This window comes from Vespa crabro, chromosome 7 (assembly GCF_910589235.1).
Source record: "Vespa crabro chromosome 7, iyVesCrab1.2, whole genome shotgun sequence".
In the NCBI taxonomy this organism is placed as follows: domain Eukaryota; kingdom Metazoa; phylum Arthropoda; class Insecta; order Hymenoptera; family Vespidae; genus Vespa; species Vespa crabro.
The window spans coordinates 9,173,714-9,188,787 of NC_060961.1; the positions used below are offsets into that span (position 1 = coordinate 9,173,714).

A 15,074-nucleotide genomic window follows, 5' to 3' on the forward strand; every position below is an offset into this window, starting at 1 on the left:
TATCAATTAGTTTTGCTTTATCACTTCAGTAATACTAATATATATTTTTAGTTGTTCGTTCTTTTTTCGATATCATTTTGTAGCAAAATTAAAAAATGAGTAATATATATGTATATAATATATTTGATAACATAATTTCAAACTTGTACAAAAAGTCGAAGTAAAGAAGTATTTGTAATGGTTATAAAATTGAAAAATTCTTGGAAGTAAATGTATATAAATAATTCTTTTTAATATCAATTGAAATAATAAATAACAAAGTTATAGTTTTTATTCGAACTTACAAATTTGTCGTGTGTCAATATTGAAAAAGAATAATTCATGAATATTTAATCATTAAATGTCCTATAATATGTCATATATCATAAATATGAAAATTATATACTGTGGATAGAAAATGTTTTTATAATAAACATGCACAATCTTAGTACTGATTTAATGAGTTAAACTGAATTAATCTTTGGTGAAATATTTGTTTAAATGGTGGCACATGAAAGTTTTTATTAAATAATTACAAAGAAAAATATTGAACTTTGTTTAAAATGAGTAATAAACTTGAACAGTGAAATAAACATATCTTAATAGAGTTATGTATGTGTAGTATGTATATATGCATACACCACATATATATCACTATAAAAAAACAATAAACGAAAATTTTAACCAAAACAAAAGCAAAAATAAACATCATAAATTAATTTTTATATCATTTTAATGCCTTCTTGGATCTGTTATAACTTCATATTTGACTTTGTTAATCCTGTTATAATGATACCATATGCATGGGAATGTCATCTTCTATGGCCATGGTAAGTACTTCCCTTTTCTTACTACTTTTATGAATTTACCATATGAACCTTTTTTCTCAAAGATATTGTCCCTCATCACATTAAGCAATTCATTTTCTCATCATAGTTCTTCATGATAAATTTGTTTTGTTTGTGTTTTCTTTTCATAAGTTTACATGCATTTACAAAATCAGTCTTACATATAAGTAATTGTTTTGGTGATTCTGTAATATTTTTATTTTCAAGTTAGCTCTATCATTATTACTATTAATACATTAAAGTACGATTTTCTACACTATAAATACTTACTGTTGCTTTCCAATAGAAGTCTATACACTTGTCTCTTCTGTATCTTTTTTTAAAATATTTTCAATTGCCATACATGTTTCTGATTTTTCTGTATCAGACACGTCCAATGAACAAGTAATTTTTTCCTGTCTTACAGAATTTTTACTAACACTAACATTTGATAAGGATGTATTAGGTGCACATGTTATTTTTTGTTTGTCTAAAGATTTTTCAATGACTTCAGTATTTTCAATTACTTTGAGGTCAGTTTCTTTTGAAACTAACATATCGGGGGTACATTTTGTTTCTTCTTTGTCTGGAGATTTTTCACTGGTTTTAATATTTTCAACTACTTTGAGGTCAGTTTCATCTGAAAATATATTGGGAGAACACCTCATTTCTTCTTTGTCTGTTGCTTTTTTATTGGTTTTAGTGTTTTCAACTACTTTGAGGTCAGATTTTTCTAAAGTTGATATATCTAAAGAACACTTAGTTCCTTGCTGTTCAGATAATTTTTCATTAATATCATTAGTATCGACAACTGTAAGATGAATTGATCCTTTCACATCTTTATTGTCTTTCTTTTCATTATCTCCATTATTTATAATTAGATCATAATTAATCTCAAAGTTATTATCTACTTTTGATATTTCTTGTGTTATCAAATTTTCTGTACTAGACTGTATAGTATTTTCAATATCCTCTATATTAACAGAGTCCTCATTTTCACTATCTCTGTGAGTATCTTCGATCATATTCTTTATTATGTCATCAATAGTAAGTTCTGTTACATTAGTAATAGAATCTGTTTCCTCTATTGATGCAGTAATAGATTCATGAATATGTTCTTGTTCTAGTAATTCTACTGAACTCTTTTCGTTAACAGAAGATATAATATTATTGGTTGTTTTTTGTATTAACTCATTCAATTTTTCAGGATTTTCTTTCGTACTTTTTAGTTTATTATATAACTCTATATTGCTATTAGTTATCTGTTCCGCTACTGTACATTCTTCTGATTTAGTGTTAATATTTTTGCACAAAGGTAAAAGAATTTCTGTAATATCTTTTCCATTTATGCTTAATTTGACATGCATAGGATCTTCATTGTCAAGAATTTCGAATTGAAACATTGTTGCTCCATCAGCAGCAAGATCTTTAAAAGTTTTACAAGCTTCTTCAGACCAAGATAAAGTATAATGTGGTATTTGTAGAGCACATCTTTTGGATAATGTAGGAATATTTACAATATCTTCAGGTAGTATTCTTAATTCTGTATTAATGGCAGTATTGCCATAGTCTATATATAAAACATTCACTCCATTTCCATTCTGCGATAATATTTTTGCTCTATACCATTGTTCATCGTCTGGGTATTTAGCTGCACAAATAGTTCCATTCTCTAAATTAGTTAATGGAAGAAAGCTGGGTGCAGCTTGTAGACGATCCGACATTACTTCTAATTCAGCAATACTTGCCTCTGCTTGTATCCAAAATTCAGCTGGTGTATTAACATGACTTACTACAACATTTGGTGAATTTTCTTCTCCAAGAGGTGGTAATCTTTCTTCTATATTCGTTATTCGCTGTTCACAAAAAATAGCTAATAAATCTGTTATATTTTTCTCATTTAAAGTAAGTCTTACTAATGATGTTTCTTGTTCCTTCAAAACATCCAAAAGAAATATTGTAGCGCCATCAGCTGCTAATTTTATAAATTCTTGACATGCTTCGTTAGACCACTCAGTTACACCTTCAGGAAGAGCCAAGCAGCATCTTCGAGATAAAGGTGCTATTTTTACTAAGTCCTCTGGAATAGCACGAATTTCAGTAGATATAGCTGAATTTCCGTAGTCAATGTATATAACTTTTGTTTCACCATTATTGTGAGATATTACACGTGCTCTATACCATTGTTCATCTTCTGGAAATTTAGCAACGCACAATAAATTTTCTTTTATCTCATCTACCTTAGGGAACATATCTGCAACCATAAATCTATCAGACATTACTTCTAAGTCAGCAATGGATTTCTCTTCTTGAACCCAAAATTCACTTGGTGAATTAATATGACTCACAAACGCAGAATGTGGATCTAATTCTAACTCTACTATTTCATCTATCAGATCTTGCTCTGCATATATTCTTACAGCATGGTGTTCTTCAACTAATATTTCACTGATACTTTTATTATTTACGAATAGTTCAACTCGTTTTGGTATACTGTCAGCAATTATTAAAGCTTCTAAAGAATCAGCTGTCATTACTAAATTACTAAAACGATCACAAGTTGCTTCACTCCAATCTTCAGAATCTACAGGAATAATATCTAATCTAGATTTGGTTGCATATCTTTTCATTGATTTTAAGTTATCTGTCAATGTTCGAATATTTCCTGATTTGTTATCGATTACATCTGTATTTCCATAATCAATAAATCGTACTGTTGTAATATCTTCATCGGCATCAAGAACTTCTGCTCTATACCACATATTATCAATAGAATAAACTGCTACACAAAGGGAATTTTCTTCTAAAATGCCATCTATTAATGGACACGTAGAAACATCAGCTTGTAATTCTAGATATTTTTGTCTAAGAATTTCAGCCTCATTTGTTAATTGAATCCAAAACTGACTTGGAGAATCAATGTGAGAGACACAGACATTATATTTTTTACCAGTTATTAACTGATCATTTTTTGACTCATTTTCAGCTGAAAGTTTTACTAAATTCATTGAACGGAATTTATCGCTAATCTTTTCTTCGTTATCAAATAATTCAACTATCCACTTCTTGTTTACATTAGAAAAATTTGCAGTAAGGTTTCTATTAAATAATTGATCTTGTAATATATTTATCTGTTCAGATAATGTACCATTTAGAGTAACTGTCAATGAAGCATTAATTGCTAATTGATATGGTACAAAAAATTGTGGATCTAATTCCATCAGCGATTCGATACCAACTTCTTGTGTGTTTCCATAATCAATAAAATTGACATAAACACTCTTGTCAGTGAATTTAATGACCTTCGCTCTATTCCAATAACCATCTACACTTTTTACAGCACATAACATATCTACCTCTGGTTTCAATGTTTTTCCACAGTTAGCGTAATGTTTTTCCAATGCTTGACTTAAGTGTATATCTTTTTCATAATCTACACTACGTTGTAGCCAAATACTTCCTGAATGATCTATATATAATACTATTATTTTATAAGTTTGATTTAAAATAGGCGTTGGACAAATTGGATATATTTTTTCATCTGTATCTTTTTGGCTTTTTATATTATTACCCATCAAATCATATAATTTAACGATAAGCCTACAATAAAAAAGGATTTATATTAGTTTATTTATAATTATTATTTATAACTTTAAGCTATCATTTTCATTACCTGTTATTATTGACTTCTTCTACATACATAATCAATTCCTTATTCTCAATCATTTCTTTCCAATTTTTATTCATTTCAAATGATGATGCATTAAGAAGACAGCATTCTATTGGTTGATTCTGTTTATCAGTTAACATCTATATTGATAAATATAGTAACAATGAAAAATTATTTATACACATATACAAAAAAGTAATTAAAAACATTTTATCTCTAATTTATATTATATTATTTTATATAATTATATAATGAGATATAATACCTTGAAATTTTTGTTAATCATACGTTTATCATTGCTATTCTCCATAATTGAAGAAAGTTCAATATGAAATTTGCTTGCACTTTCCACATTACAAACTTTTACTTTTAATATTTGTCCATTTAAAAGATTGGTATCTATTTTTTGTATATCAAGAGGTTTATCTAATTCATTAGTTGAATTTTCTATTAATAAAGGTATTTTTTAATTTTAAAGGTATGGATATAATTTAATATAAACTTTAATATGAATAAACTTACCATCAGTAGGCATGATAGTATTTGCTATAGCATAAGATGCTAGATTTTTATTTACTAATATATTAGCAACATCTTGTCCACAATTATTCAATGAAACAATATACTTGTCATTTTCTATATTATGAAATAAACATCCATATTTATCAGCATTAAAACAATCATCAATCGCTTGTGTATTAACTTCAGACCATTTTGAACCTATGAAAGGTTTAATATTTTGCAAAGAACAATGGTATGCTTGTTTCGGAAGCTGCATTAATTTCCTTTCAACTTGGTAAATATCACTTTTATTTACCAAAGCACGATTTCCAAAATCAATATATTGCACAATATATTCATCATTTTTACTTTCAATAATTTCAGCACGATATAATGCTTTATCTTCAGAAAATATAGCTATTACAGCTGCACCTATCTGTTTATAAATAAAATATTATTTTATTATTATATTATTATTCCTGATCACACTATGTAAAAGATATAGTAAATAAAAGATATTAATACCTGCAATGCATATGTAACAGGCTTTCTACTAACATACATTCTTTGTATTTCATTCATCATGTTTCTGAATTCAACCTCTTTATCAAGTATTTGACAATAAAAATTATTAGGATTTATAAACCATGTAATGATTATATCTTTGTGAGATCCAAGCTCAAACTGTTCCATTACCCACTTTGAATTAGGTGGTATATAATCATATTCGCTAGTTTGTTCTACTATGTCCATTTGCTTTATTTGATTTAATGCTATCTCTCTAACTTTCATTAGATCAGTACCGTCAAAAAAAATTTCATTTATGTATATAAATTCTGGCACACCATCAACAATTTCACGTAGCATAACTTCGTAAATATTATTTTCTTTTGTTAAAAATTCTATTTCTAAAACTTTTCCATCAGTTATCTTTGAAAAGTTTTCAATAGTATCTAAATCCCATATTTGATTTTTTGCTGCAAATAATTTGCAATGAATTGTCTGTATTGGTAATTTCAAAAATTGCTCTTGAATTGTTTTGATTTTGTCTAAATGAACTATTTCTATATTTCCATAATCTATAAATTGTACAATTACTTGTTGTTTTTCTACAGATTTAATAACAGCTCTATACCATTTAAGATCTTCACTGTATTGAGCAATACAATATTTTTCAGGCTTTATATCCGATTGTTTTAAGGAATCTCCACCATTTTCATACGTCAATGCAATATTTTCCATAAGAGTATTTAATTCTAGATAATCAGGATTCAACTGAATATAAAAATCAGTTGGGCTACTTATGAAAACTGTTATACACGTTTTAATAGTTCCAAGTACAACATTTAATGAAGGTATTTCAATATTCTTTGAACTTAATTTTGATAGTTGAAGTTTTTTATCGTTTTGCATATTATTATTTGTTGTTCCTAAATTCTTTGACATATCCCTAGATTCGGAAGAACTTTCTTTGTTAGATATGACATTATTCTTATAATTCGCTCTATCTTTTGAATGATGCACTTTTTGATTATATTGACTATTTGTTTTTCCACTTTTGTGAACTTCTTTGTCATTATCATTGTCGTTCCATCTGCTATTGTATAATCTTGCTGATACTCCTTCTGTATGAGGCCTTCCACGACTACGACGATTAGGACCACTACCTCTAATTCGTTTACCACTACTTCTGGATGATGTATCAGAATCTTTATCGCTCCAGTTTTTATCAAAACCACTACTGCGATTGAGTTTAGAATCATTGCCGAAAGATCTACCTCTGCAGCGAAAATCTCTTCCAACCTTGTAAAACGAATTTGAATCATAATTTCGTTTATTATACGGCTCATCCTTTATTGTTTTGTTATTTTTAAGTCCATCTTTACTAGATCGATCATTTCTTGATGTGTCATGGAAGGAATTCGATTTTTCATATCTATTATCTTGTTTTTCTCCATTTAAGTCATTTTTCCAAGGTTTTGATTTAGTATGTTCAATTGACATGTTTTTTGTAGGTTCTTCCTGATTTATTTTATTCCCTTTATTTGCATTATCACTAGAAATAAAAATTAATTCATATTTTTTGCATAATAAAAGTACATAGCAACAAACATAACTATGATTATAATAATACATAAAAAGCTGTTTAAATAAGAGCAGTAAATACAATAAAAAAATAAACTGAAAACATATAAACGATTTATATTTGTTTTTACTGTTACTTTCACATGCATTCTTAATTAAAATAATAATTAAGAGTATATTAAGTGTAGTTAGAGATATTTAAATTTTATTAATATTGAATAGCACTTATATATTATTAATATTGAATAGCACTAATGTTCAAAGTATAATAGAAATTAAATAATTGTTAAAGAAAAAAAAAGATAAGAAAAGAAAAAGAAAAAGGTTTATTTTAAGTTTAGAGAATGTTATAGAAGCGAAATATAAGCAAAGTATGTAGAAATGAAAAAAATAATTTTTGTTTTTTGTTTTATTAAATTTGTAAAGAAGAAGAAAAGAAAAATTATATAGAAATATTTGTTTTGGTGTTTATTTTACCGTATTTCTTTTATATTCTTCGATTTATTTTTTACTTGAGTTTTTATATTTAATGGAATCTTTGTATAGTACCTAATATACATAACAAATTATATTGTAGTTAATTAGATATTGTAAATGTAATTTTAAAACTATAGACTATTAGAGAGAAAATTTGTCATTGTACAATTTAAAAGAAATATACTACCTTAAAAGAATAATATTACCTTTGCATTTTTTTAGGGACTTTTATAGAACTTTGATGTTTACATTCATGGGAATTTGATTTAATACTTAAATTTTTCTCTGAAGGAAAAAGTCGATGTAATAAATTTTTTATATCATCCCGAATCTCAGGATCATATAAATCAACCAATAAACCACCAGGAAGTACGTCGATAACTGCCATGTATAGACATTTTTCCAAAATTAACATTTCAAATTGATTGTAACATTCTTCACCAGTTGGTAATGTGTCATAATCCCTTAATATACATTTTATTGCTTGTGCTGGTAGCTTTGTTACTAAATCATTATGAATTACACGCAAAGATTCTGCAGTTACAGTTACTTCATTGCCATAATCTACATATAAGATTCTTATTTTGTCTTCATCAACATTAAGAATTTTTGCACGGTACCTAAAAATGAATTATTAATTGTAAATGTGTTTTATTATTAGTCATATTATAATATATTAATGTTTACAATTTACCATTGAGATTCGTAAAGAGCAGCACAAGGTGTTCCTACTGATATCTGATTTGGATGCAAAATAGGCGCAGTTTTAACATAATCAGCCAAATAAATCATTATGGATTCAAGAGATTTATCAGAATTATTGAGTTGAACAAAAAATTTTTTACAACTTTCTACAAAAGAAACATGTACAGTTCTTTCTGCACCTTTTGATAATTGTTGTGGTTCTTTATATACAACCATATTTGACACTATTACTGGAACTGCAAATGCTTGTCTAAGAATATCTTTTATATTTTTCTCATTGTCATACAAGTCTCCATATTGTATAAGTGGTGGACCTTCTGGTGGACGGACATGTAACACAAGTGATCTTCCTGATACAATTTTTTTAAAATATTCTGTCATTTCTGGTGTAACATTTAGTTCCTTCACTCCACTTAATGTAAATCTGATTGAAAGTACTCTAGGATTGATATATTGTGGTGGTAATTGAAAGATATCTGTATATGGTAATACTTCAGAATGACCAAAATCAACATAGTATAATTTACACTTATTTTCCATTACAGCCATTACTACTGCTCTGCATAAGACTTTATCTACTGTGTAACGACCTAAACATACTGATCCAGGTAATGGAGGTTCTTGTAAGGGTTCCGTTGGATGAGAATTGATATCTCTCATAAGTTTAGTCAATATTTCTGATGTACTTTGAACTTGAACAGAAAACTTTTGTGGCCCATCTTCAACGAAAGATACATATACATGATATTTAGAACCAACATCTAAAACTCTTGATTTAAATACTAATGCTTCCTGAACTGGTGTATGGGTTACAAGTTTTTGTGTTTGTACGTAAGGTGTAGAAACATTCTGCCATGTACCTTGACCTTGCATTGTATTAAAAGCAGGATTTGAATTAGATTGTGTGCCTATACGAGTTTCATTTATCATTCTTCTATCTTGCATGTGATATGGTGATATTTGTTGTATATGTCGTGATCTAAAAAACACATCAAATTTTTATTAAAATCATATAAAAAAAATAAAGTTGAATAAACAATTTGTATGTTATTTTTATTATAACATTTTATAATTTTTACCTGAATAAATCTTGTATCGTAGTATCCATTGCCATATGTCTTTTTACTAAGAGTTCTCCAAAGTCTTCATTATTATAATATAATTTAATAAAAGTGTGGTTTCTAACAGTAGAAAGACAACAAGCTTTGTATTCATTATATCGTAATATTTTTTTAATAGTTTCTATTGTTTTATTATCCCAAACATTATTAACAGGTATAACGTTTGCTAATGTAAATTCATATGCTACTGGTGGAAATGATTGTAATGTTTCTGATCCAGGTATATTCCTCAATAAATATACTTCATGTTGTGGTAAGATTTCAATATTACCATAATCAATGAATTGTAATACCACCTTACCATCTGGACATATATTACAAACTCTAGCACGATAGTAACCATCATTTTGAAATCTTGCACAACATAAAGCATTAATAGATAGTCCTTCTTGTAACTCTGGATATCCAGATCCTATCGCAAATTTTTCAAAAAGAGGTAAGATCATTCGTTCAACATAAGTTGCAGAATTTTTATCTATTTGACCCCATATCCTTAAAAACTGATGTTCTGCTTCCACATGTGTTACGAAAATAACAAATTCCGAATTTTTTTGTATTGTCGCCATTTTGAAGCTTTCTCTGTAATAATATTAAATTAAAAATATATCACTAATCAAACGTATTTTTAAATATATTTGTAAATGACATTACACTTTCAATTTATAAAAATTTCTTGCAGTACTACATACCGTTAACAAAACTAGAAACACATTGTAAATATATATTAAATTACGGTTGTAATTTTCAAGAGAGAAAAGGCAGAATTTCTTGTAAATTATGGCTATTATTTGCAAATTCATTTAACAAAACAGTAAATAACTTTTTTAATATTAAATTATTTACTTTCGTAATTGTATGTCTTTTATACGATTGGCTCGCTTTTTACATACCGATCTATTACTATTTGAAAGAAAAATATTACGTAGCAAAATATGTATAAGAGATTACGATAAATAGCAGATGTACAAACCTCATGAATGTCCTACTTTACATATCCTATTTTGTGTTTTCTCGTTCGTTATAATAGTTCCTTTATGTATAAGATACTATCTTAAATATTCTTATTACACTTCACCATAATATTCCATTATCTTGATTATTACGGTACTCAGTCTAATTTTTCCATCTAGACTTCTTTTGACATATTGATTATGCCGCCAACTTTAAATTACTTCTGCATAGTTTCACCACGCACAAATTACTATACATTCCTTTATCTGATAAATTTGATTAAATTTAATAAAAAAATATTAAAAATATATTTTTTCCAATAGTACCTTAATTTATATTTTTTTATTCATCAACAAAAATATATTTATTCTAATTCACTTTAATTGTAGTCTTGCAAAAATCATACAAATATAGAATATATATATAAGTTCATCGGAAGTAAAATAAAGTAGAAAAAAGATGATACTATATGATAGTAACTTCCTTTATTTGCTATTTTCGTCTTTCTTATTGGTAATTATTGGACAATTATAAAAAAATAAATAAAAAACAGTATTATTAAAATTGATGTATTATAATACATGTTAATAATATTTCTTCTTTTTAAGGTTAAAGTAATATAATTATTCAATTTAATTGTGTGTTAATTAATTGAAAAAAATATGATCTTAAAGATTTGAAATCGGGATTTGATAATTTTTCATGGAAATACGTGTTATTGCTATGTAATTATTAGTCAATGTTTGTAGATGGCGGGATGGGAGGGTAAGGAAGATGAGGTTTAGTCGTGAGATACGTGTTGATGTTTACAAACTAAAAGTTTCATGGAATTGCATGTAGTATTGGTAGATATTAGATTATAAATCTTGCGATGGCTCAAGCTAAACATAATCTCCCAGAAACATCTAATGGTACCTTGAAGGAAAAAGAAAAAGATAATAATGAAGATAAAGAAGGTACATAAATTTATATTACAATGATTATAAAGAATTCACAAATTAAAATATTAAGTGATAAATTTGTTGTTCATAGTAAATTAACAAAAAATTATAAAGTGCGATATTCAACAGGTTCTATTACGATACCAGAATGTGCAGTTTGTCTTCAACCTTGTATACATCCAGCTAGATTACCTTGCAATCATATATACTGCTATTTGTGTGTAAAGGGCGTTGCTAATCATAATAAAAGATGTCCTATGTGTCGTCAAGAAATGCCATCTGATTTTGTTGAAAGACCGCAATTAGTAGAAGTCGATGAAGTACAAAAGGAATTAGAACGACCCGAGGAAGAGTATCAATGGTTTTATGAAGGCAGAAATGGTAATATTTTTTTATAATATATTTGTATATATTAATCATTCTTATGTGTATATATGGGTGTAAGTATCTATTAAGATAAATGTACCTGTTCATAAAATAATATAAATTGCATAATCATTAATGAAATTAATTAGTTTAAGAAAATCCAATGAAGAAGATACAATATAAACATGAAAAGGGTACAATCATATTTCTTGTTTCGAAAAAAAAATAAGTACTGGTAGTTTTTATATATTTAAAAATTGAAAAGAATTTAGCTTAATTTTTATTTTGAGATTCAGGCATGCTCAGTTAAATTTTTGAAAATAGCACATGCACATAGAAAAGTTGATATTCTACCACTTCTTAGGTTGGTGGAAATATGATTCAAGGATCAACAAGGATTTGGAGACAGTGTATAAACTAGGTGATACTCAATGTGAAATGTTGATTTGTGGCATGCTTTATGTGATTGACTTTGAAAACAAATGTCAGTACAGAAAATATCAGCCACGTTATAAAAGAAATATCAAACGTGATAAAAAAAATGCGCAGTGTAAAGGAATTTCAGGCGTACGATAGTTTATTTCTTAAAGTAAAGTACTTGTTTATGTTGCATATATAAGCACATATTGATAATATATATGGAATTTTAATATTGAATGGTTTGGATTAAAGTAGACATTTGTAAAAAAGAAAGGCAAAAATTAACAGAAATCATTAATAGTTTTATATGTAACCATAAACAAATTTTGTTTACCTCATATTTTTTATATGACCTATCTAATGAAATAGATATAAATTTAAAATGTCAGTTAATAAAATTTGTATGCTTTATAAAATATAATTATCATTAATAATCATTTGTAATACACAAATTATGTGCTATTGACTTGACTTTATTAAATAAAAAATTCTATATTTTTTCTAAACTTATATTTATTTCCTAAGTTTCCCAATTAAAATGTGATTATATACAATAATTTATTGATAAATAGTTAACATGTATTAAGCATGACAACATTTTTATATCATTCTATTAAAAAGTGCCACTAAGTTTTATCCATAAAATAAATTGTTACAGGATGGTGGCAATATGATCAACGTACAAGTCTTGAATTAGAAACTGCTTACAAACAAGGGAAGAGGACTTGTGAATTATTAATTGCAGGGTTTTTATATATTGCGGATTTCGGTTCTATGCATCAATTACGTAGGAATGATCCTTCCAGGAGAAGAAGAATTAAACGGGATTTGTATAATGTTCCAAAGAAAGGAGTTGCTGGTTTAAGATTTAATGCTCAAGAAGAAGAAATGATTAGAGAAATAAGAGGTGCGGAAAGACCAGCAAGTCCTGAGAGCGATACTATAAGTACGTATTATTGAAAAAGTGTAAAAGCATAGAATTATAAAACTAAACATGTGTTTTATGATTTAGGTGGAGATGGTACAAGTACTCCTATACCTCCAAGTAATACGCCGCAAACACCAGCTGGTGGAACTGCAAGTGGAGATGCTACACCAGTAAATGATAGAATAGATCAAAGATCAGATTCTTTACATCAGGTTCTAGAACAAATGCGTTCATTAGTATTAAGAGAACATTTGTCATTTAATAGTAATAATGACCTCGAAGAAACAGCAGAGGATGAATCAGTATCTGAACATTCTATACTTCCTTGTTTACCAACATCACATGAATTAGATGAAGATCATTTGTAGAAAATAGAAATATGAATTTGATCTTCTTACTTATTTATAATATATCAAATTATCGAGAAATATAATGCAACCAAAGAAATATGTTATGGTTGAGAATCACAAATATAATATTAAGAAATAAATATTATTCTGTGATATGCTACAATGCGCAGAGCGTTCTTTAATATCAGTTTGGGATTGATAAGAAAAAGTTCTTAAAATATGATTCAAGAAAATATTAAAATTATTGATTATATATAATATCGAGATATCGATCAGCACTTATAAAACAGTATTGATGAAATCAACTAATGTAATATATAACTTAAGCGTTCCTAGTATTCTTTTAATTACATACAAATGAAATATAAAAAATAATTTTGGATTATATAATAAAATAAATTAGGTACTTAAAGTTTCTCTGGAAATAAAACATTTATTATATTTATTATTAAATATCATTCATTCCAGAAGAAATATTCAAATGTAATGAAATACTTGAAGTATTAAGATTACTTTCAAGTTTGATATAATATATTCTAAAATAAAGTGTTCATCTGTGCAACGAAAATTATAGTATGAATCTCATTTATTTTTACAGAAAATGTTATTGTATTTAATTATGTACATAGATTTATTGCGAGAAAATACATTATGATATTTTTCAGAACATAAACGTATATCTCAAGTTTTATATTTTTAAACAATTTGATACCTTATATTTCTTATAAATAAAATATTAATTATTTTTTCAAATGTTTATATAATTTTTCTCAAACATATATTTAATATTTTATGTTTAAAAAATGAGATAAAACTGTTTTGATATTTAAATTTAGTACCAACTTTGACCATAAAGGTATGTATAAATCGAGAACGATAAGATAGTTCGCAACCTTTCGTTCAAAGCATGTGTAACTTCAATGACATTTATGAGTAAAATATGGAAATAAAGGTGCAGTGTCCCAATGTGCCTATCGTATAAATGTATAAGCTGATGTAAATTATACTTGTTTTGCATATAATTGGCTTAATGTAGAATATTAGTACTAGTAGGATTAATTCACACATTTTGATCTCTCATATTTATACTCTTTGATGGTAGAGTGCGTCTTGCAGTGATATGTGCTAGGTACGTAGATGTGTATATATACACACACATTATATATTATATATATATATATATAAGTGCATAAAGAATAATAAATATAATTGGTATATATAATAATATATGCATTTACTATAAAAAATAAAATTTTGTCGATTATTTTGTCAACAAATAATACTTAGTGAATATATACTTATATATTATATGGTATTTTTATAAAAATCCAAATATGAATTCGTTCCACGCTATTTATAAAGTAGAATTTCCAGCGCCATTTTTTGGAATTTGCCCTGTAAAATTAGTTCCGATTTATATTATTACTATTTTTACTATTACTATCATGATAATATATCAATATAATAGTATAATATAATATAAAATATAATTATAAATATAATAATAATAATAAAGATACTTAAATATTATCTAAGTACATTCTACATGTTACTATTTGGATGGTCATAAGGATATTTTATTCGCGACTATTGTCGTGTATGAATGAAATATGTAGAACCTTTTATTTGGATATTTCTTTATTTTAGGAAAGTCTAGTACGCATTAGAACAATAGGTATTTATTAAGGTTCTTTTGCTGGTCCTTGAGTTTTTCAAGTCTTCAAAATAAAGTGAATCCACATATGGGCCGATA

General features: G+C 26.8%; 2 protein-coding genes across 6 annotated transcripts; one reads left to right on the forward strand and one right to left on the reverse strand.

The window, feature by feature from the left end:
* Nucleotides 1-481: 481 nt before the first annotated feature.
* Nucleotides 482-10,553, reverse strand: LOC124425407 (maternal protein tudor-like). 4 transcript variants are annotated; one of them, XM_046965697.1, is made up of 11 exons: nucleotides 10,336-10,553; nucleotides 9,324-9,944; nucleotides 8,234-9,223; nucleotides 7,746-8,159; nucleotides 7,540-7,611; nucleotides 5,503-7,033; nucleotides 4,999-5,413; nucleotides 4,742-4,902; nucleotides 4,480-4,616; nucleotides 1,098-4,406; nucleotides 482-1,012 (listed from the first exon to the last, which is right to left on the reverse strand). In XM_046965697.1, the coding sequence occupies exons 1-10, from the start codon at nucleotides 10,338-10,340 to the stop codon at nucleotides 1,118-1,120; spliced, it is 7,635 nt and encodes a 2,544-aa protein (XP_046821653.1). In that variant the 5' UTR covers nucleotides 10,341-10,553; the 3' UTR covers nucleotides 482-1,012; nucleotides 1,098-1,117. The 4 variants fall into 4 exon arrangements, with proteins under 4 accessions (XP_046821653.1, XP_046821651.1, XP_046821652.1 ...); XM_046965695.1 differs by having other exon boundaries at nucleotides 4,742-4,923; XM_046965696.1 differs by lacking the exon at nucleotides 10,336-10,553 and adding an exon at nucleotides 10,055-10,327 and having other exon boundaries at nucleotides 4,742-4,923.
* Nucleotides 10,554-10,810: 257 nt separating this feature from the next.
* Nucleotides 10,811-13,994, forward strand: LOC124425409 (E3 ubiquitin-protein ligase RNF146). Of its 2 annotated transcripts, XM_046965699.1 has the most exons (6): nucleotides 10,811-10,829; nucleotides 11,066-11,272; nucleotides 11,387-11,638; nucleotides 11,988-12,044; nucleotides 12,702-12,989; nucleotides 13,056-13,994. In XM_046965699.1, the coding sequence occupies exons 2-6, from the start codon at nucleotides 11,188-11,190 to the stop codon at nucleotides 13,337-13,339; spliced, it is 966 nt and encodes a 321-aa protein (XP_046821655.1). In that variant the 5' UTR covers nucleotides 10,811-10,829; nucleotides 11,066-11,187; the 3' UTR covers nucleotides 13,340-13,994. The 2 variants fall into 2 exon arrangements, with proteins under 2 accessions (XP_046821655.1, XP_046821656.1); XM_046965700.1 differs by lacking the exon at nucleotides 11,988-12,044 and having other exon boundaries at nucleotides 10,812-10,829.
* Nucleotides 13,995-15,074: the final 1,080 nt, after the last annotated feature.